Below are 24057 nucleotides of genomic sequence, written 5' to 3' on the forward strand. Positions count from 1 at the left end.
AGGTATCAGTGTTCTCTTGTTAACGAATCTGTTCAGTACGTGAACAATTATCCACGACAACAGCAGCCTGTGCCAGCTACTTATCATCCTAACAACAGAAATCATTCAAATTTCAGCTGGAGTAATAATCAAAATGCTATTCAGCAACCATATCAGCAAGGCGTAAGTAAGCAGTTCAATCCACCTGGATTCCAGCAACCGCAGAATTATGCTCAAAGGCAATCATATCCTCAACAGGGAGGTGCAGCTACACCCACTAGTGCTGATTTTGAGGAACTTAAGCTGTTGTGCAAGAGTCAGGCGGTTTCTATCAAGACCTTAGAAAATCAAATTGGTCAAATAGCCAATGCAGTGCTTAATCGCCAACCCGGCACACTTCCCAGTGACACTGAAGTGCCAGGCAGGAAGGAAGCTAAAGAGCAAGTCAAGGCTATTACCTTAAGGTCGGGAAAAGTTGCTGATGCTGAAAAAGGAAAAGAAGGAGAAGCTGAAGTTGGTAATGAAGAAGCTAAGCAAAAGGAGAAAGCGGCGAAACCAAGGAAGACTACTGTTGAACACACTCTGCCTGAGGGTAATACAGGGGAGAAACAGCTCTATCCTCCACCACCTTTCCCTAAGAAATTGCAACAACAAAAGCTGGATAAGCAGTTCGGTAAGTTTCTGGAGGTGTTCAAGAAACTTCACATCAATATACCTTTCGCTGAGGCTTTGGAGAAAATGCCCAGTTAAGCGAGATTCATGAAGAGTATTCTTTCAAGGAAGGTGAAACTGGATGACCTTGAGACCGTTACTCTAACGGAAGAAAGCAGTGCTGTGCTGCAGCAAAAGTTACCTCCAAAGCTTAAGGATCCAGGTAGCTTCACCATTTCTTGCACCATTGGCAAGTTGTCTTTTGACAAGTGCCTTTGTGATTTGGGAGCAAGCATCAATCTGATGCCGTTGTCGATCTTCAAAAAGTTAAACTTGCCTGATCCAAAGCCCACCTACATGTCTCTACAATTGGCTGATCATTCTATTACTTACCCAAGAGGCATAGTGGAGGATGTGCTAGTAAAGGTGGATAAGCTCTTCTTTCCTGCAGACTTTGTTATTCTGGATTTTGAGGAAGATAATAAGATTCCCATAATCTTGGGAAGACCTTTCTTGGCTACTGGCCGTACCTTGATAGATGTGCAGAAAGGTGAACTTACAATGCGGGTGAAGGATCAGGATGTGACATTCAATGTATTCAAAGCAATGAAATTCTCTATAGAAGACGAGGAGTGCTTAAAAGTGGATTTGATTGATTCTGCGGTTACTTCAGAACTTGATCATATGCTAATGTCTGATGCATTAGAGAAGGCCTTAGTGGGGGATTTTGACAGTGATGATGAGGATGGTAATGAGCAACTATAATATCTTAATGCTTCTCCCTGGAGGCGAAAGCTAGACATGCAATTTGAATCTCTTGGTACTTATGACCTCAAAAATGCTGAAGGAAAGCTCAAACCATCTATTGAGGTATGCTTTTTTAGGTAATGCATCTACTTTACCTGTTATTATTGCATCTGACCTTTCAGGTAGTGAGGAGGACAAGCTCTTAAGGATCTTGAGAGAATTTAAATCGGCTATCGGATGGACTATAGTAGACATCAAAGGGATCAGCCCTTCATATTGCATGCATAAGATTCTGCTAGAGGAGGGTAGTAAGCCGACTGTTGAGCAACCGCGCAGACTTAATCCTATCATGAAAGAAGTGGTGAAGAAAGAAATTCTGAAGTGGCTTGATGCAGGAATCATTTATCCTATTTCTGACAGTTCTTGGGTGAGCTCCGTGCAATGTGTACCTAAGAAAGGAGGCATTACTGTGGTAGCAAATGAGAAGAACGAGCTCATCCCCCCTTGAACAGTCACAGGATGGAGAGTATGCATGGATTACAGAAAATTGAATAAGGCCACAAGGAAGGATCACTTCCCGCTTTCGTTTATTGATCAGATGCTTGACAGGTTGGCCGGTCATGAGTATTATTATCTTCTGGATGGCTATTCAGGGTATAATCAGATTTGTATTGTATCAGAGGATCAAGAAAATACTACCTTCACTTGTCTATTTGGCACGTTTGCTTTTCGCAGAGTTTCGTTTGGGTTATGTGGCGCACCGGCCACTTTTCAGAGATGTATGATGGCTATATTCTCTGACATGATTGGAAATAATGTTGAGGTGTTCATGGACGACTTCTCCGTCTTTGGACATTCATATGATGAATGTTTGAATAATCTCCGTGCAGTACTCAAAAGGTGCGTGGAAACTAATTTGGTGCTCAATTGGGAAAAATACCATTTTATGGTGCGTGAATGCATTATTCTTGGGCATAAGGTCTCTAACAAGGGTCTTGAGGTGGACAAAGCCAAGGTGGGAGTCATTGAAAATCTTCCACCACCTATTTCTGTGAAAGGAATCCGTAGTTTTCTTGGTCATGCGGGTTTTTATCGGCGTTTCATCAAGGACTTTTCGAAGATATCTAAGCCGTTGTGCAACTTACTTGAGAAGGATGTGCCTTTCAAATTTAATGATGACTGCTTAACGGCATTCGAGACTCTTAAGAAGAGTTTGATAACTGCACCAGTTATTACAGCACCTGATTGGACAGAGCCTTTTGAGATGATGTGTGATGCGAGTGATTATGCGGTGGGTGCAGTTCTTGGGCATCGCAAGAATAATCTCTTTCATGTGGTCTACTATGCTAGCAAGACCTTAAATGGGGCCCAAATGAACTACACCACTACTGAGAAGGAGCTCTTGGCTATAGTCTTTGGTTTCGAAAAATTTCGATCTTATTTGCTTGGGACAAAAGTGACAGTATTCACTGATCATGCGGCCATTCGCTATTTGGTTTCCAAGAAGGATTCGAAGCCGAGACTCATTCGTTGGGTGCTCTTGCTACAGGAATTTGAGTTAGAGATCAAGGATCGAAAATGTACTGAGAATCAAGTAGCTGACCATCTTTCTAGATTGGAGAATCTTGAGTCTACTTCACATGATAAGACATTGATCAACGAATCTTTTCCGGATGAGCAGTTGTTCGCAGTTCAGGAGGAGGAGCCATGGTTCGCAGATATTGTGAATTATCTTGTCAGCAATATAATGCCTCCTAACTTGACCACAGCTCAAAAGAAGAAGTTTCTGCATGAGGTGAAGTGGTATATATGGGATGAACCGTATTTATTTAGACAGGGAGCTGACCAGATCATCAGGAGATGTATCCCATTCTGTGAGACGGAGGGGATATTATGAGACTGCCACTCCACAGTTTATGGTGGACACTATGGTGGTGAGAAGACGGCAGCTCGTATTCTGCAAGCAGGTTTTTTCTGGCCTACTTTGTTTAAGGATGCTCATCAGTTCGTTTTAAGGTGTGATCGTTGCCAAAGAGTGGGAAATCTTACGAGAAAGGATGAGATGCCGTTAAATGTGATGCTTGAAGTCGAGGTCTTTGATGTTTGGGGAATCGATTTTATGGGGCCTTTTATCTCGTCCTGCAATAATCGGTACATCTTGCTGGCAGTCGATTATGTCTCAAAATGGGTAGAAGTCAAAGCTCTACCGACTAATGATGCAAATGCAGTGTTATATTTTCTTCATAAGCAGATCTTCACAAGGTTTGGAATGCCATGAGTAATCATAAGTGATGAAGGGTCGCATTTCTGCAACCGTAAGTTTACTTCTATGATGCAGCGCTACAATGTGAATCATCGAGTTACTACTACCTATCATCCGCAAATAAATGGTCAAGCGGAAGTGTCTAACAGAGAGATCAAGCGTATTTTAGAGAAGGTTGTTTGTCCATCAAGGAAGGATTGGTCTTTAAAGCTCGATGAAGTTGTTTGAGCTTACAGAACAGCATATAAGACTCCACTTGAGATGTCCCCGTTTCAACTTGTGTATGGTAAGGGATGTCATTTACCTACGGAGCTTGAGCATAAGGCCTATTGGGCGTTGAAGAAGTTGAACCTGGATCTAGATGCAGCTGGAAAGAAGCGAATGCTTCAGCTTAATGAACTTGATGAATTTTGACTCCAAGCGTACGAGAATAACAAAATGTACAAGGAAAAAGTAAAAAGGTGGCACAATAGGAAGTTGCATCCTAAGTTATTCGTGCCAGGGCAACAAGTTCTCTTATTCAACTCTCGTCTCTGACTTTTTCCTGGGAAGTTGAAATCAAGGTGGTCGAGATCTTTTATTGTCAAAACTGTGTTTCCACATGGAGCGGTGGAGATTTTTGAGAATGATCCGGACCAAGCATTCAAGGTTAATGGTCAGCATTTGAAACACTACGCACAGAAAACCGGGAAGTGGTTAGTGCCGTTTTATTGTCAACTTGAGGAAGGTACGCATCGTCAAGCTAATGACAAAAAAGAAACGCTTCGTGGGAGGCAACCCATGATTTGTTGTTACAGGAACCCTTAGAAGTTAATAACCTATCCAAAACCATAAAAAATCAGAAAAACGGAGCCTGGAAAAAAAAAATCCAGAAGCCCCCTGAGCGCCCACTCAGCTTTGCTGAGCGACCGCTCAGGGGTCGACTGGAAGAATTTTTTTAGTCCGAATAAAAAAAACTGAAAAACAAAAAAATAAAACACAGCCCCATTACCCACGACCTATTTCCCCATTACCCCATGATTTTAACCCTCAAACCCACTCCTAATCAAATTTTACCCTATTCCCTACCCTATATATACATACACCTATCCCATATATCCCCCATACACTTTCAAATCTTCAACTCTCTCCCAAACACAAAAACACAAATCTTTAACATTTTTACTCAGTTTCGATGGCACCCAAGAGATCAAGGACTATCGATAGCAGCAGCACTGTCCCTACTGCTGATTCTTCAAGGGGTACTGCTGCGAGGCCTCGTTTGAATGATAGGGCTGCTGAGGAGGAGTATACTAGGCTTCTGGGTAAGCCAATTTTGAAGGAGAGGGGGTTCTTACCATCGGGGAGGGATGGTGAGTTGTTGACTATGATTGCTGAGAAGGGGTGGATTGCTTTTTGTGAGTCTCCTGAAGCAGTGCCGATGAGCGTGGTTCGCGAGTTCTATGCGAATGCGAAGGCCGAGAAGAATGGGTATTCTGTGGTCCGGGGGATGACAGTTGATTATCACCCTGCGGCGATTCGCAGTGTGATTGGGCAAAGACAGAGGAAGCCCACGGAGGAGAACTGGAATGAGAAGACTGCTGAGGATTTTGACTTGGATTTGATTTGTGCCACTCTCTGTAGGCCTGACACAGTTTGGACCTTCAAGACTGGAACTAATGAGTATCGTCACTTTCCGGCGATCGCCATGAATAGGTATGCCCGTGCATGGAATGCTTTTATTTGTGCTAATATTTTGCCTACTTCGCATGCACATGAGGTCATGGTTGAGATAGCACAGTTGTTGTGGGGAATTTTGAATGAGGAGTACTATGTGGACCTTGGTGAGTTCATCTACCAAGGAATTCTGAAGTTTTTAAGGGGAGCTAAGCACATGAACATCCCTTATGTATCTACGGTTACAAAGCTTTGCCGAGCGGTGGGAGTTCAGTGGCCGTCTCATGGGCAGTTGTAGTTGCCGGCCGCTCCTATTGATTCCGGGACTCTGCATGCGATGCAGGAGTGGACCGGTGGTGAGCACGAAGAGCATGGGCTGGGTTATCGTCTTCCAGGAGGGCATCCAGCACGAGGTGCTACCATGGCGAGGCCAGGGCGAGATGCGGCTGGTTCTTCTAGAGCTCAGGAGGGTGCGGGGATGGCTGATGCCCAGTATAGGAGGTTGTCACGGAGGATGAACGCTATGTACGAGACGTAGAGCAGGTTTGCTCAGGAGATCACCCTTGCACTTGGGACTACTTTTCGAGGCCTTGGAGATGATATCCAGTGGCCAGTATTTGGTGAGGACTCTGCATATCCGCCTCCTGATACACCACCCTCTGAGGGTGATGATGATGATCTCTCCGAGTAGGTATACCCTGTGTTCCTTTCTACTACTTTCACTGGGGACAGTGAAGATTTTAAGTTTGGGGGTGGTAGTTAAGGAATATTTTGTGTGTGTCATATAGTTGCATGTTCATGATAGTTTAGTTCATATAATTGCATAATTTTTGCCATATAGTTTTTTTTTATTATTTATAGCTTTATTTGTTTATCATGCCATATAGCTCATGCATATACCATGATCCCTTTTGCGCTGATTGACCAATTGATTTGTGATGATTGATGCGAGTGTAGTGATAACGTTAAGGTGATGTTGAGTCGTGTAGGGTGATATGCATGCTAGAAACACTTGTAATTTCACTAAGTCTTAGAGAATGCTGAAGGACTAGATTGTTGTTATGGTTTGATGGTTATCGAGACTAATCTATTGATTATGCTTAGAATTTTATAATAGGTTCTTAGTGATAAAAGGCATGAAAAGAAAAAAAATGGAGTGAAAAATGGAATTCATTGCTAATTGTGGCTGGGCGTCAAATGGCTAGTAGTCGGCTCGTATTTTTATGCGAGTAGTCTAGGGTTGAGCAAGATGGAGCGAAACGCACTTGCTCAGAAATTTAAAAAAGAAAAGAAAAAAAATAGAAAAAAAAGAAAAAAATAATAATAAAGAGTATGCATAATTGATCAAGAGTGGGCTCTTTGGTATTCGAGTTATTAAGTTCTTAGGGGACTTTGTGTCTAGTGACCTAAGGCTTTTATAGTCCGGGATCCGCTAACCTAACGCTCGTTACATGGATGCCATTATATAAGTCTTTTGTGGACCTCACTCATTGCACGGTCAAATAAGCATTTATTGTTATAAATAAAAAGCATGATTCCTTAATAAGCTCCAGGATTCTTGAAGTGTTATAAGTTACTTTGTGCCTAGATTTTTTATTCTTTGTATAATCAGGCGATTACCTTGATGATAGTTGAGTCATGATAATTGATCTAGTTTCGAAGCATATCTGTTAAGCATCTGCACACACCACGTTTCTGGCTGTATGTTAGTTTGTATGATTCGATTGATCTTTATTCGCCTAATTGCATTTGTTGAGATGTCGTAAGTTGGTTGGTTTGGTCGTAGTAAGGGGGATCGCTGCATTTCATATAGATTACATTCATGCATGTTTTTTATTTTGTTTTTGAGTCCGTGACGCTTGAGGACAAGCATCGATTTAAGTTTAGGGGTGTGATAAGTGGCATTTTATACCACTTAGAACGTCTTATAATAGCTTAAATTGGTGTCTTGAAATCAAGTATTTTGTGTATTTGATGCATTTTTTTAGTGTTTGTGCATTTCAGGGTATTAGTTGCATTTCGGGAGAGAATTCATCAATAATAAGCCTTGGCATGTGTTCAACATTGCAAGTGGGAAGATAGGAGCAGATTTCAGCGAAGAAACGGAGCAAAACAGATCATTTTTCCAGAAGGGATCTGAGCGCCCGCTCAGGAAAGCTGAGCGGCCGCGCAGGGTCGTAAATTCAGATTTATTATTTTAGACTTCTATTTCTGTTTGGCTTCCAACTTCTGAGCTATCTGGATTTTATGGGACTCCTATATAAGTAGATTTCAGAGATGTTTCACAAAGGTTGGATCGTAGTATTAATCAAGGAGCGAGGAGATAATGAAGAAGACCGTTTTAGCACACCGCAACGAAGAAGAAGCATATTTTCTTGTGATTCTTTATTTCGTTGTAACGTTGGATGCTAGTTTTCTTACTTTGAACCTATTTACTCTTGTGACGTACTCTGGTTTAATATAAGTAGTTTTAGTTATTATTCTCTTGTGTTTATTTATCATGTTTTCATATGAACCCATGATGACGGTGAGTGCTAACATGGACTAATCGTGATCATGGGGTCGTAACGGATTTACTATGGAATTCTTTAGTTAGTTGTTTAATACCTTAGTGTGTGATGATTGTATGATATCTAGTATTGGTTGTGCGTATTCGTCTTATGTGCGTCGCGAATATATAAGATAGGGTGTTAATCTCTTGTGAAGCGACAATGGATCTTGAGATTTAGAACTTGCCATGCTAGCATAGGTTCATGTACGAGTATGCATGATTAGTGGGTAACCCTAACCATTTTATTCGCCCTGTGTAATCAAAAGGAATAACTTGTGCTTAAATCGTTATGTTGTCAATTTCTGTAGACATATAGGGACTCAACATAATTGATGCCTATTCAACTTCTATCTTAATTGTGGATGTTTGGTAGAATGGTATTAGTACAATGAAAGTTGGCTTTTATCAGTTTCGTGTTATTCGATTAATATCATCACTGTTGCATGCTAAGGGTAATAACAATAGTTATTGAAGGAAGTAGTAATGAAGTTGTGATCTCATGAGTGTTTTAATATTGTTAATTCAAGTGTTAATGAAGTGGTTAATTATAGTAGTTAATTATAGTTAATAATTAGTTAATCAAATCTAAGTGTTATTATCTTAACATTGAGAAGTAATTATACATTGGTGAGTGAGTTAAATTGAACATAATTAGTCTGAGTCTCTGTGGGAATGAACTAGAAAGTATTCTATATTACTTGCGAACGCGTATACTTGCGTGTGTTATTAGCGCGTATTTTCGCTCTAACAGTGGGTAAACCCCACGGACTCACTCAGTAGCCTGCAAATCACGTGAACCAAGGTAAACCACATTTAAGCGACATGCTCTGACACATGAGGCATAATCAAAAATTTTCCTCCCGTGGGATTCGAACATGCGACTTGGTTTAAACAAAAAAAACTATACTATTCATCCGGTCTGGGCAGAATAGAATCATATCCAATCTTAAATAAAATATAAAAATAAGTTTAGCTGATATAAGGTTAAAACAAAATTATATATATTATTCATTCGGTCTAAAACAAAATTATATATACACACCCTCTAAATATATATCAATTAGTGAGATTTCTTTTTAAACTAAAAATATCACTAATTTATACACGTGTATATTTAAAATTATTGTTAATTTATATTATTAAAAAATTCTAATAAACAAATTTCAGAGCTTAAATTTTTTACTTTAAATTAAATTTTAAAATTATATAATATTACAAACAATCCGTGTATCGCACGGGTTTTAGGTTAGTACTATTATATTAAAGATAAAATATCAAAAGTTTGGTTGTTGGTCCTTGGTCACTCAATCGAGAGCCGTCAGATCAAACTGATGAGATTCGTTAAATAGAATCTTAAAAAATTAATAGTATTATATTGATTACGAAACATTAAAATTTTGGTTGTTGGTATGTGTTCACTCAATCCAGAACCGTCAGATCAAATTGATGACTGATGAGATCCGTTAGATATAACCTTAAAAATTATTATACAAAAATTATAAGGTCCGAACCCTACCAGCAATATATTAAAATTATAATTTACAATATATAATGATAAAAATAATCGCGGTGCATTGTAAAATTATTATACTATGTGTATAAGTTTCAAATCCCAATAACAATATATTAAAACTATAATTTACAATATATAATGATAAAAATAACTGTGTATCACACATGTTATATACTAGCAAGTATGTAAACACTGAAAATATTATAAGTTATAATGTTAATATCACTTATACCACATTTTTTAAATTTAAATTATAAATTAAAATTTTTAAAAAAATTTCAAACAAGCTTAATGTAACATAGTATAGAAAAGTTTCGTTAGACAAGACCTATACGTGAGCGTGACATTAAAATACTACCCGTAACCGGGAAGAGCATCTCCAACCATTAAATAGTTAAAAAATTATTGAACCTGTAAGTTAATTTGCTCAGTAGTATTAACTATATTCAAAAATATTAAACAATATGCATTTTTAAATTATTTTATATATATGGAAATTTCACATCTTAACATAAATTTAAATATTTGGTTAAATACAAGTAAAAATAAAATATTTATTTAATGAAAAAATATTGAATATATAATTATATAATTATAATAAGGCACTTATATCTGTTAAAAATCATATACTTATATGTATAATAAAATAGTTATATTTATATTATATTACATTTTATTATGTTAGATTAAATTAGATTTATTAGTATTTTTATAAATAAGTAATATTTTTTAAATTAATTAATAAAAATGGTTAATAAGCCATATTTTGACACTTACGATAACATAAAATTAAAATATTAAATATGAAACAAAATTTTAAAACACGTGTATATTGATGTGCAAAATTAAGTTGAAAAAGGCAGAAAGTTGATAGAATATGACGTTAATGTTTTAGCCGATGGCTATAGTATCAACATATAGAAGATCGGATAGAAAATATTTAAAAATTTTGTAACTTGTATCATTGTTAGAGTACTATATTGTTTAGCTAATACTCTCTCTGTCCTTACTTTTCTCATTTATTTTGGACACTTTGTCAATGCACACTTTTGATGGTTAATATCTTTAATTTCGTATTAGTATTAAATATAAAAAATTTATTATATTAAAATACTCATAAATACGAATCCAACAAGATCACTCGTGACTATATTTGATCTTATAGATTAGACGTAAATTATTAGTCAATCACTTATCATGAATAATGTAAAAAGTCAAAACGGGAAATGTTTTTTGGGACGGGGGAGTACATACATAAAAGACTACCGGACTTTTTAGCTAACAAGTGGTGGCGATGATTATAGACGCTCCAGCAGTAGAAGACTAGAACAGAGGTTACCTACGTCACTTGACTGATCAGATTAGTTTACAGGGAGCGATCAGTGATCTACGGGGATTGATCAGTGAAGTTTATGTTACAACGGATTAGTACAGAAAATAAAAAAAACAGATAACGGCAGGTGAGTTTAGACTTTAGAGTAATAAATACAAAGGAAATTGTGAAAAGCAACCCGCGACTTGTAATTAGTTACAAGGTCGCTCTATTGAACTGATGAATACCTATTCCTGTACCTAAACCCAAACAACTCCCCTCTACAATTCTCTTTCCCTTTCCAACAGCTCAGCTCCATTCAACCACCACCGTTTTATCCTCAACCCCTACACCACGTCAACCTCTGCCTCCACTTAATCAAATTGGTTTACACCATTGATCCTTTCATGGCTACACATTGTCAAAATCTAACAAGCTAATAATGTAATACCCGACTTTTTTTAGAAAATTATACAACGGTTATGCTAAATGTTCATCCAGACAACAAGAGAAAAATAAATAAATAAAACATGTAAGTAAAATTACTTGACTTATAAATATTAGCATATAAAAATATATTACTTATCAAAAACACAATATTTACATAATCACATTATTCCTGAAATATAATAATAATAATAATAATAATAATAATAATAATAATAATAATAATAATAATAATACATGAGGGACATGTGCATAAATCATTTAGTTAGAGAGAAAAGGTGTAAAGTATCTTAACAAGAACAAGTATACCATGTGATTTCTGGTCTAAAACTAATGCTCCAACAAATTCAAATTTTCTTAATATGTAAAAACTATTTTTAATTATTTATAACATAAAAATATGAGTATACATTTGTAAAAAGAACTCTCTCACGTTTACCTTGCATAAAATATAATTACACACAAATATTTAGTACAAAATACTATGACATAACTCATGCGAAATTAATAACTAAAATTTGTTGATATGATTACATTAGAAAATAATTATCAAAATTAGCACATAATAACAAAACTTATAATCACCTATAAAATAACAAGTAAAATAAGGTGTTTAATGATAACCATTTGGAAAGACCTTTAACCATGACACATAGACTTAAATAGTATGGAAAAAAATTAGCAGTGTGAAAACATATATAAATGGAAACAGGGAAAAGAATATACAGGGTCACAGAGTGAAACATGCATGAAACATGCATGTAATATACACTTAATTATATATACAGGTCACAGAGTACATGTAATATTATAAAATATAGACTGAAGTAAATGACGTAGAACCTACCTAATAGGAGAGTCACTTTACAAAGAGAAAATTATAACTAATACAAGATTATATAAAATTATTGGTTCAACTTATTTCCTGATTTAGTGCCTTTACTCTACCCACTATTTGAAATATATATATATATATATACCCACATTCAGAACAATCTTATCAGCACTCCTACTTTTTAGCCACTAATAACAACAAACTTAAAAATAAAAATTAAAAATTAAAACAAAAGATAATTATTATTTTTAAATGCAATAATTTTAATTTTCAAAACATATCACTCTATCAAATAAATTTTATAATTTACAAGAAAAGTTAATATCAATATATGAAATATAAAATAATTTAATATAAAAATCTCGGATATTACAAATAGAGTAATATTACATACCCACAATTAATCACAAAAAAATTATAAAATATTATGATAAATGAAGTGAGATATTTTAATTGAGATTGCTGGTCCTGAGGTCACCCTTAGCCTCAGGTGACAAACCTTAGGTTAAAACAAGTAAAATATAAATGGGGTTATTTTTGTAAATACAGGGGGAGATTCAATTATTACAAAAATGTCATTCAGCATTTGTATGAAAAAGTGTTATAACCTTAGGTAAAATATCTGAGGTCAACTTCAAGCCTAATTTTCTGATTTTAATTAATATATTGATGTGAACACATTATCTTTCTCACTTCAGCATTTCTTAAGCCAATACTAACACTAACAGACCTTTGTCTGGTCGAGGGTGCGCTCCTAGTATCACTGAAATAAATTTTGTTAATTTCTAAAAATAAATTTTAACTATAAGAGAATTTAAATATGGATCATCTCTTCTTTATAATTAGGTAATTAGGTGTTAGGTACTATTAATAAATTATAAGCACCTCAATTAATCCTGTAAAGGGCTAACACAATATTTTATGGTAGTGATCTCATGCTTAAATCCAAACTAAGATATTGAGGTCGGTAACTATCAAAAGGTCTAGGCTCGGTCTTAAATACAGATCATGAATAGATTATGAATAGGTTATACTTTTAACCTCTTACTTATGAAAAATGAGAATCCAAACTAAGATATTGAGGTCTGTAAACCCCAAAAAGTCTTGGGTTCAGTCTTAAATATACATCATGGATAATTTATACTTTTAACCTTTTACTTTTACTTGTAAAAAATGAGAATATATTTTGTCAGAATAACTATAAATGGTTCCAGGGTCAACGAGTAAAATATAAGTTGACTTGCTCTAGACAAATTAAAAAAATGTTGCATTATTTTGGCTCCCTCTCGCTCCTTAATCATATTTTTGGCAAGCCTGTCACGTTTAGCACAATTACTCACAATTGCAGCTGAATAATCTTTTTCAATAACAGGTAGCATACCAACGTCAGACTATTTATTTTTATAAGCTTGCTTCAACCATTTCTTTACTTGCACTTGGCTCCATTTCCATCTTCTCCCTTTATATTATACATTTCCCATCTCTTCCTTTAGTCAGGGACCAAAAAAGCCTCACCATTTGAGAAGTCTCTCTACTTTTACACAACACACAAAAATGAAGAACACAATCAACACCAATACAAACACAAAGCTCATTCTCCTCCACCCTTACATCCAAAAACAAGGCGGCTCTAATCGCCTATGGCTTCTCGCATTCGCTTCATTTTTCACCGTAGCCTTCCTCTTAACATTCATTTACACCCGAGAACATTCCATTATCCCGAAAACTGTCGTAACAGCAGTCTCCACTGTCTCCACCACCTCCATCTCGTCTCCACCGCTATCAAAAACTCTAGTCAAGGCACTCGTACACTACGCCTCGCGCTCCAACGACACAGATCGCATGTCATACACTGACATTAAACAAATCTCTGACGTGTTACGACAATGTCCATCGCCATGTAACTTCCTAATTTTCGGGCTCACACACGAAACTCTCCTCTGGCAAGCTCTCAACCACAATGGCCGTACTGTTTTCATAGATGAAAACAGGTATTATGCTGCATACATGGAAGAAAAATTCCCCGAGATCGAGGTCTATGATGTTCAATACTCAACAAAAATAAGCGAGCTCAAAGAACTTGTTACATTAGTAAGACAACAAGTACACAACGAATGCAGACCTGTACAAAACCTACTCTTTTCGGATTGTAAACTCGGGCTTAACGATCTTCCAAACCAGTTATACGAACTTGACTGGGATATCATTTTAGTCGATGGACCGCGAGGTTATTGGCCTGAAGGTCCTGGCAGGATGTCAGCAATATTCACAGCAGGTGTGTTAGCAAGGAGCAAAAAAGGAGGGAACCATAAAACACATGTGTTAGTGCATGATTTTAACAGAGAGGTGGAGAGAGTTTGTACAGATGAGTTTTTGTGTAGGGAGAATATGGTAAAGTCAAAGGATTTGTTGGGGCATTTTGTGTTGGAAAGAATGGATGGTAGTAGCACTCAGTTCTGTCAGAATAATTATACTACAAAGGTTGCAGCTTCATCATCTTTTTCTTCATGATTTGGTCAATTTAATGATCAGGCTCAATGATAAGTAGTACTCTGTCATCAGTATTAATGCAGGTTTGATTATTTATGAAAATTTTGACCTCTTGTAAAGTTCAGTTTGGGCCATCCATATTGTGGAAAATAATCATTTTGCTGTTTATTCAAATTATAGTTGAAATTAATTACTTGTATTTAAATTTTAGTTCTGATTTCTTTATGTACTTTATTGAATAGTTTTGCTAAATTGGGCACCGCAGAAATTGTTTTCGGAACCCCGGTTTGTAAAAGAAAACAAGCTGTCCTGAGAAGTTGTAGATTTCGAAAGTTACCAAGTACTTTTGCAAACATATGCATTTTTTTTTAGAAAAAAGTGTTCATAAATAAAAATAAGAATAAAATAAGCACAAACTTAACATTTGTTTAACACTTTGACAGTGGATGGGTTTTAAATCTTCTCTTCTTTTTTTTTTTGCAGAAATTTAAATCTTCTCTTCAATATATAATAGGAGACATAAAATTTTTGAGATTTTTTTATTTTAATTAAAATAATTATTTATTGATAAATAAATATTTTTCCAAGAACTCGAACCTATGTCTTATCATTATTTTGCAAGAGTTTTTACCACTGTTACTCAAACCATATGTGTTAATAATCATACATATATTAATTATGCTTGTGTCTCTTAAAAGAATAAATATTTGATATTTCAATTATTGAGACCTTCGAATAACTTTAAATCATATTTTTATTTTATATTTGCTACTTTGTATCGTATTATCATATAACATATTTTTAATTAACATCTATATAATATTTCGTTAAATACACATGATACGGAGTAAGATTAATCAAATTGAAATCAAATATCAAATATCTACGATGGAATATTTACAAAATTTTAATAGATTATCTCAATTTATTATTGGCAATATATATTTAATTTAAATTAATTAATACATATAAATACACTAAGTTATATCATTTGATTCGATCCATTTTATAATATTTATAGATAAATAATTATATTAATCACGACAAATGTCATAGAAAAACTTGATAAATTGCCGGCAAGGGTTGGCTCAGTTGGTTAAATAGGGGATAACTATCCTCTTGGTAACATGTTCGAATTCCACAGGAGAAAAATTTATAAATATGCCTCCTGAGCCAGAGCCTGCCGCTTAAATGCGGTTTACCTTGGTTAACGTGGTTTACAGGCTATTGCGTGAGCCCGTACAGTTTACCCAGCGCACTCGAAGGGTAGCGGCTGCGGGTTATCTACGATTAAAAAAAACTTTATAAATTCTAAAAGGATTTAGAAATTTAAACAAATAGTTATGACAATTGAGTTGAATTTAGAAAAATAATTTTGGAAAAAATAAATAAATGTTATTATTAAATTAATATATGGAGAACGGTTGAAATCATTCACGAATAAAAGTCGTCAATGATTAAAATAACGATATATCAATTGTTATACTAAAAAACAATCCATATTTGATATATATCAACACAACCAGCACTATAACATATTCTCAAATACATATCTCATGCAACATATATTGGAAACTACACGTCGTCGCCATAAATATAACAACTTTGTACGGGACTTTAATACGATATCAATGAAGTTGTACGAAGACATTTTCGATTTCAAATATAATAAATTTCAATTACAGTATACCCATAAATATTGAACCTACACAAATTACAATTATTATCGATATATCTTTAACTCAAATATCACGTCTACCCAAAATTTCTATCATAACCAGAATCATCAAAGTCTAGAAAAAGAAAAACTGTAAAAATTATAAAATATTTCATTACTCAAAAGTCTAAACAATCATGGCTATAAGCTTTTTTGAGTGAAATATTTTACTCCACTTCAAATAAATTATTAAGCACTATACATTTTATTTCCTAACAGAACCCGTAATAAAGTTTTTAAAAAATCAAAAATAATTTTTTTTGTCTTTTTCATGATAAAATCTAAGAACAAAACTTTTTATATAATTCTATTGGTCATACTTCTTTTTTCTTTTTAATTTTAAATGTATTTATGCCTATTTTTAAAATTGAAAGCGGAAAGAATTGATATTTAGACCAACGTAAGTGATTCAAATAATAACTTGTTAAGATCGGTGAATAAAATGATATATTGGCTCCATTTCAGTGATCAATTTAATATTTAACCCATTGAAAATATCATAAAAATATTTGAAGTTATATCAAGAATATCATTCCGAGACTCTATGCATTCCAAGTTAAAATCCTAAATATAAAACAAAAAATCTTGGGTATTCTCTCAAAGCGCAATAATTTATCATTATTTTGAACATATTATTCCATTTAGAAATATATATATATATATATATATATATATGTGTGTGTGTGTATGACATAAAATAGAGAAGTGTAATAAAAGACTTTCAAATATTATTTCAAAGCAAAAATGAAAATGATTTAATCTAAAAATAGATCTAATCAATTAATATTAAATGCTACCGTACTATAGACTTGTACTATATAATTGTGCTGTGTAAAAATAACTAAAATTATATATCGATAAATTAATCGATATTCTATGGTCTATGTTAAGTATGAGTATTGATTATTTCCTTTCAATTCTATATTCTATTTCTATTCTATATTCTATTTCTTTCTATAGTCCTATTTCTTTCTATAGTCTTATTCATTATGATTATGACTAGATAATAAGAATCGCTAATAATGTAAATAATCAAAGACTCTGAGAAATACAGTGACAAACGTGTTTCGTAGTGCTTACCACTTACAAAAGTTGAGGACAATAATGATTCCGATACGAAGTTGAGAAAACAAAAAGATCATGAATCGCCCACACAGATGTTTTTCTTTTTTAATATAAAAAGATATTATATATTCTACATTCATACTTTAAAAATTTACATTTTATAATTTGTTTCCCTTTTTGTTAAAAGATCTATAAATATAATTGTATTTGAATAATTGCAACTTTTAGTTTCCGGTTTTATCCTACTTGACTTTCACATTCAACTTGCATGATTGAAAACATAAAAGTTTCATTACAATTTTTTTTTATTTAACATCTCACATTCAAAATAATTGATATTTTGATGACTACTAGATAACAGGCTATTGTGCTATTTGTAATTAAATGGTTAAATTTTGTATACATTTAAAAAAAGATAACCCATAGCCACTTATATGATAAAAGTTATTATTTATTCTTTATAATGTGGCCTTTAAGCCACATTTTCAAATAATAAAAAAATGTGAACATTTAATTGTAAAACTTTATTTATTTCACCAAATTATTAAAATAATTATATTTCAGTTATTTATTTATTAGTTAGTCTAAAAATATAGTATATTTTGACATGTGTACATTCTTTATCTAGTACTAGCATAATAACCCGTGCGAGACACAGACTATTTTCTAGCAATATTTCATAACGCAAAGAGTTATGGTTTGTGAATTTCAGCTTGTGTGGGTTTTGTTAGAAAATAAAATATATTGTCCTTCATTATTTATTTGATGTGTACAAAAATTATCATTCAAAACAACTTATACTAAATATTTGTATCGACCGATGAGTGATGAAGTATTGTGCAGTATTTACGGTATATCTTTTCGGTACGGTTGCACACGGTTTTTACCAAAAATCGTTGTCAAACTACGTATGTCGGTTTAGTTTGGTTTTTAGCTATTAACCGTAACCAAACCGCTCAGAACCGTTATTATCAGTAGGTTGACCGTTTGTCGGATTTTATTTTTATTTATTTAATTAATTATTTAATATAATCCTAAGAAAAATTTATAAGTATCATTTTACCTTTTTAAGAATTCATCAGCAAAATAATATTATATACTATTTTGCTACTACTGACGTGGTATATCCTAATTTAAGAACTACTGTAGTTCTGCAAATGCCAATACATAATTGCATTTTTAAATCAATTATTTAAGTCCACAGTACCCCTGTACAAAACATTTTTCAAATTTTAATATAAGTGTAAGTATCAAATACTCATTTATGTATAAAATAAATCAATGCATTGATAATTATTTTATATGTATATAATATTAAATATTTAAAAGTAATATGAGCGGTTGGGTTTTTTGGTTAGGTTAGAGGAGTAAAACCGTAATCCTTACCAAACCATTCCATCAGTTCGGTTCGGTTACAGTTATTTTCGATTTCGGTTTTCCGGCCCAATTTCGATTTTTCATATTTTTTGCTCTCCTATACTTTTCAGATTTTGATGATTCTGGTAATGATAGATATTTTGGTTATATGTGATCTTTGAGTTAAAGACGTGTCGATACTAATTGTAATTTGTGGAGGTCTAATATTTATGGGTGTAAGGTAATTGAATATTGTTGTATTTGGAATCAACAATGTCTCAGTTCAACTTCAGTGATCTCGTATTAAAATGTCAGTATAAGGTGTTATATTCATGGCAGTGATGTGTATGTTACAATATAGGTATGTTAAATAAGATATATGTATTTTAGAATATGTTATAGTGTTGGTCATGTTGATATAGGTTCGGCATAGATTATTTTCTTGTATAACGATTAATATATTTTAATCATTGTCAGACTTTTATTCGTGAATAATTTCAACATTTTTTCATATAGTCTTCCTCTTTCCCTCGTATTCGACATAGTCTTCTTCAGATTATTCATCATTGTCTTCATATCTGTCTACCAGATCAGATTTAATCAAAGCTATGCGTCCCCCTTCTCGGCGTTCCCGGAGAGTTCAATTGGTGTTCACTATTATAGGGTCTTGGCACTAATAATGGCGCAAACTTCTCGCAAATAGCAAATCAAATCTGGGTCTTGCTGCCTCCATATTCCCGAGTGGAGATATATGCCCCCGAAGCTAATAACTATTCAATAATAATTTTTATTTATTTTCGAATCTGAGCCTTTTATCTGATCTGATAGTTTTAAGACTACATCGAAATCAAATGGGTTCATAACTTCTGCCGACAAGCACACATCTTGGAAGATTGGTTGGTCAACAGATTTTGTGATGATTCATATCAAATTTCTTGTATGTCATGTAGCATCCCACATCGATAAGAATAAGAGTATTTGGGACCTTTATGGATACAAGTCAACAATCAATGTGTACCAAAATCGCTAGCTTTTTCGGAATGACCTGTGGTGGATTGTTGGGTCCGGTACACATTCCGTTGTGGGCTAGGATGTTATAAATGGTATCAGAGCTCTGCCCAGCCGGAAGTGCAGAGACACTGCCCGGATTCCGTATGTGTGTTTGTGATATCGACGAGGACGTCGATCCTATAAGAGGGGGTGTATGTAGCATCCCACATTGATAAGAATAAGAGTGTTTGAAATCTTTATGGATATAAGTCAACAATTAATGTGTACCAAAATCGCTAGCTTTTTTCGGACTGACCTGTGGTGGGTTATTGGGTACGGTACGCATTTCGTTGTGGCTTGGATGTTATATGTCAAGTCTATAAAGTAACTCATCTTTTTCCAAGTAAGTAAATTTAATACATATTAGTTATTGAATTGATAATATACAAAATATCAAACGCATTTAATTTACTAACGTAAAATATTTCATCTTATTGATCAGATGTCTTCGTCGGACTCATAATTCAAATTCACTAAACCTACATAGTGAATCGGTTCACATAGCCAAATGATGAATACTTTTTTTATAAAAAAATGGGCCAAATTCTAAGTTTAAAATAAGCTGAAGTATTTCAAGTATGTTTTAAAAAAAAAAATCAAATTATGATTTCAAATTCAACTATTGTACACCGACTCTTTATAGTCGTGGTATATATATATATATGGAATTTTATTTTCAGTATATTTTAAAAATATGTAGGGATTTGTTGATTTTAATTTATGTAAAAAAGGTTTAAAATATATTTTTAAACATATAAATTATTAATAAGTAAGATAATGATTTGTTAATATATTTTGTTTGAATTTATATTTAAATTCAATTTATTTAAATTAACTCCACATATAATTCAGTATTTATGTTTATTGTTAATTAAAATGTGTAAGTGTTGAATGACACTCATATATTATATGTAACGCCCTCCAGACCCGGGGTATAAGTTTGGGGATTACTAGCTAATCACCAAACCTGTACAATCTGATTAACAATTAATAAAGAAATGAAATTAAACCCCTTTAACACTAACCAGGATCTTTTTAGGTTGAAGTATGAAAATAAGAACCACTAACTACTTAATTACAAACCAAATTTAAAATCTCACAAACTCTCTTTATTACAACCCATTGTCTAATTCATTTTAAACTAAGTTCATCTTTTATTCAACACACACACACTATCTATCAACACTCCACCTGTTCGGGCAACTCAAAGCTTTCTTTCTGGATTGGGATCAACACCTTGGGTATGAGAGGATCCCGAGGCTTGACCCGCTTCTTTACCACTCGAGTCCTTATGAGTTTCATATTCCTTATTAACTGAAAACAATAAAGTGAATGACAACAAAAAGGGTGCCCAAAAATTGCTCAACAAGTCCACAAAAATATAAAAAGTGTTAAAGTATTTTAAATGAATTAGTAATCCCGGGTATATCTGCAAAGATATAACCCTCACGAGAATAGAAAGAAGGCCATTACTGGCGAGTACAAATGAACTAACTGTACACAAGTTCGCATGTATATTCTGCTGATCAGTCAGAATATAATGCAGATCTATATCTCAATATATAGATCCAGTCGGGTACCCAGGCACTACGGCCCATGTCGAGGCACCAGTCAAATCCCGGTCCTCAGGATTAAGACACACTCAATCCAAAAAATATCATTATCCAGTCCATCGCTTAGCAACCGGAACAATCGGTATGTTTTGATATATTCTAATCACCAGAATATATCAGTCTCAATGTATCACCAATGGAATATGAATCAAGAATCAAAAGAAACGGAGAAATTAAGAATCGAAATGAAATATGAACAAAGTGTTGGAATTATATCACAGCGGAGGCATGGTAAAACACTTTTACACATATAAAATCCAAATAAAAGCATATAAATCGTGATTAAAACATATGAATCGATTACTAACCTTTAATAGCGATCCAAAAGCAACGATCGGAGATCCTTAGCAGCTGCCCCTCAAACGTGAAGCACTCCACCGGTATCCACCAAGAAAACGACGTTAAGGAGGAGGAGGAGGAGGTGGAGAGAATTAGGTTTTCTAAAAACTTTTGGGTTCGGGTTGGAATAAAAATAGGGTTTATAATAGTATATTTATAGGCAAAATTTTCAGCTGAAATTTTCCCATAAAATATTATTATTATTAACCCATTTATTATTCTCATTAATAATTAAAACACCTTTTAATTATTAATCCTTTTTCTAAACACTTTAGAAATAATTCTCTCTCTTGATTTAATTTCCAAAAATTAAATTCTTAATTAATAATATTAAGAACTTTTCTTAATTAATTTATAATCAATTAAATCTAATTTAATCAATTATTAAATTTGCCAATTAATTATTTATTTCATAAATAAATAATTATCATCCATTATTAATTAATTCCTCCACCATTAAATCATTCTCTTTTTATGGTGTGACCCTGTAGGTTCAATATTAAGCCGGTAGTAGAAATAAATAATAATAAAACTATTTTATCATTATTTATATAAATTCTCTAATTTATTAAATATGATTAATTAATTAATCATATTTATTCTACATCGTGAGGGATACTTCTCAGCATATCGCGACTATCCGGATAATATGAATTCACTGTTTAGAATATCAAGAACCTATTCAGTGAATAGTTATCGTACAATAAACTCCTTCTACCCTACAATGTCCTGATTAAATACAGGGCATGGATCTCGTGTCAAGCATATCTAATTTAATCACTTGCTTACCATTTACTATGCTTAGTTCTATGCAAATTAGAAACTCCTTTCTAATTTCATTCACTCTGGCCAGAGATTCCTGAACTAGCATAAGTGGATCAGCCTTGAACATTCGCTTCCTTCACTAGAAGGGATAGATCCTTTATTGATCATACACTATCTTCGTGTACAAATTCCTATACCCAGTATAGCCCTAATAATTGTCCCTGGAGACTAAGAACTAAACCAAAGCATAGTTCAGTGTACACAAGATGACTATGATGACCTCAAGTATAAGGATACTTGTACAACTATCACTATATGAACAACTGCTGACATGTGAGTGAACTCCATCAGTTGTTCAGCTGTGCGAGTCATGTTCAGTGAACTTATTCTATAATAAGCACCTACATACTAGCTATAGTGTCACCACACAAATATCTATGAGAACAGACATCCTTCATAATGAAGCAAGCATAGTATGTACCGATCTTTGCGGATTATTAATTACCAGTTAGTAATCCTATGACCAGGAACTATTTAAGTTTAGAGTTATCATCTTTTAGGTCTCACTATTATGATCTCATCATAATCCATAAAAAGCTTTACTCTAAACTATGGTATATCTTATTTAAACACTTAAATAGATAGAGCCCGTAATAAAAACAAAACAAGTCTTTTATTAATATCAATGAAATCAAAACAGATTACATAAAAAGTTATTCCTAAATCCTAATACATGATTGGACTTAGGATATATTCCTTTCAATCTCCCACTTGTACTAAAGCCAATCACTCTGGTATCTAATACCCATCTTGTCTTTATGACGATTAAAGTGACTTTCATAAAGTAGCTTTGTGAGTGGGTCTGCTATGTTGTTATGTGTGTCAACTCTATTTCAATACAACACAAGAAATGTTATCGCACTCCCACTAACCCTTTTGTAGACACATGGTTCATCTACGTTTTTCATAAAATCAAACTCTTTGATTGTCTCAACAAAACGTGTTAGGAATATATGTACATTAGTTTGATGATATGTTTAACAAAACACTTAAGTAGAAATCTAGTGTTTGTAGCCTCAACGGATAAGACCACTTTGGCTATCCGTTGATGGTGTAGCTTTACTTAGAAATAAGTCTAGTGTTGTAGCACATTTCAGTCTCTGAATTTGAGATATAATTCTTAAATGTTGAGGGAAATTATAAGTCATGTTGACTACTAAAGGATATGCAGATAGGAAGGCCAATTGTAAATATTTCATGCCTTGTAATTTTGTATAAATGAAATGGTGTCAATGGATAACTTAAAGACCTTCAACGGATGAGAAACAAAGCTTCAACGGATAACATCCTTCAACGGATGAGTGCATTAACGGATAAAGCCATCAACGGATGAAGGCTTCAACGGATGTTCTGTTAAATAGCAGTTGACAAGTGGTAGTTGTACCTACAAACAGAGGCACATGGGTTGACAGAGACAACTGAGATGTGGTAGCCTATTTCAGGAACATCAGAAAAAGCAGCCATTCTACTCTAGTATAAAGAGGCAATAGTCAACAATGCACTGGAGTAAAATGGAGAAGAAACAAGTGGAGAACTTATTTTATTATTGTACTTTTATCTTTGTCTTCACTTGTAAACTTGGTGTTATATAAACCAAGTAGCAGCTAGTAATTAGAATAGAATTTTTCAGAGCTGTTTAGAAAAATCT

At 33.8% G+C, this 24057-nt stretch overlaps 1 protein-coding gene across 1 annotated transcript; it reads left to right on the forward strand.

Moving 5' to 3' along the window:
- Positions 1–13383: 13383 nt before the first annotated feature.
- Positions 13384–14724, forward strand: LOC141719324 (protein IRX15-LIKE-like). The gene has a single exon (XM_074521694.1). The coding sequence runs from the start codon at positions 13509–13511 to the stop codon at positions 14463–14465; it is 957 nt and encodes a 318-aa protein (XP_074377795.1). The 5' UTR covers positions 13384–13508; the 3' UTR covers positions 14466–14724.
- Positions 14725–24057: the final 9333 nt, after the last annotated feature.

This window comes from Apium graveolens, chromosome 4, assembly GCF_009905375.1.
Source record: "Apium graveolens cultivar Ventura chromosome 4, ASM990537v1, whole genome shotgun sequence".
NCBI lineage: Eukaryota > Viridiplantae > Streptophyta > Magnoliopsida > Apiales > Apiaceae > Apium > Apium graveolens.

What these genes read in the sequence shown, in the direction of transcription:
- LOC141719324 (XM_074521694.1), top strand. Translation starts at nt 13,509, where the DNA reads ATGAAGAACACAATCAACACCAATACAAACACAAAGCTCATTCTCCTC.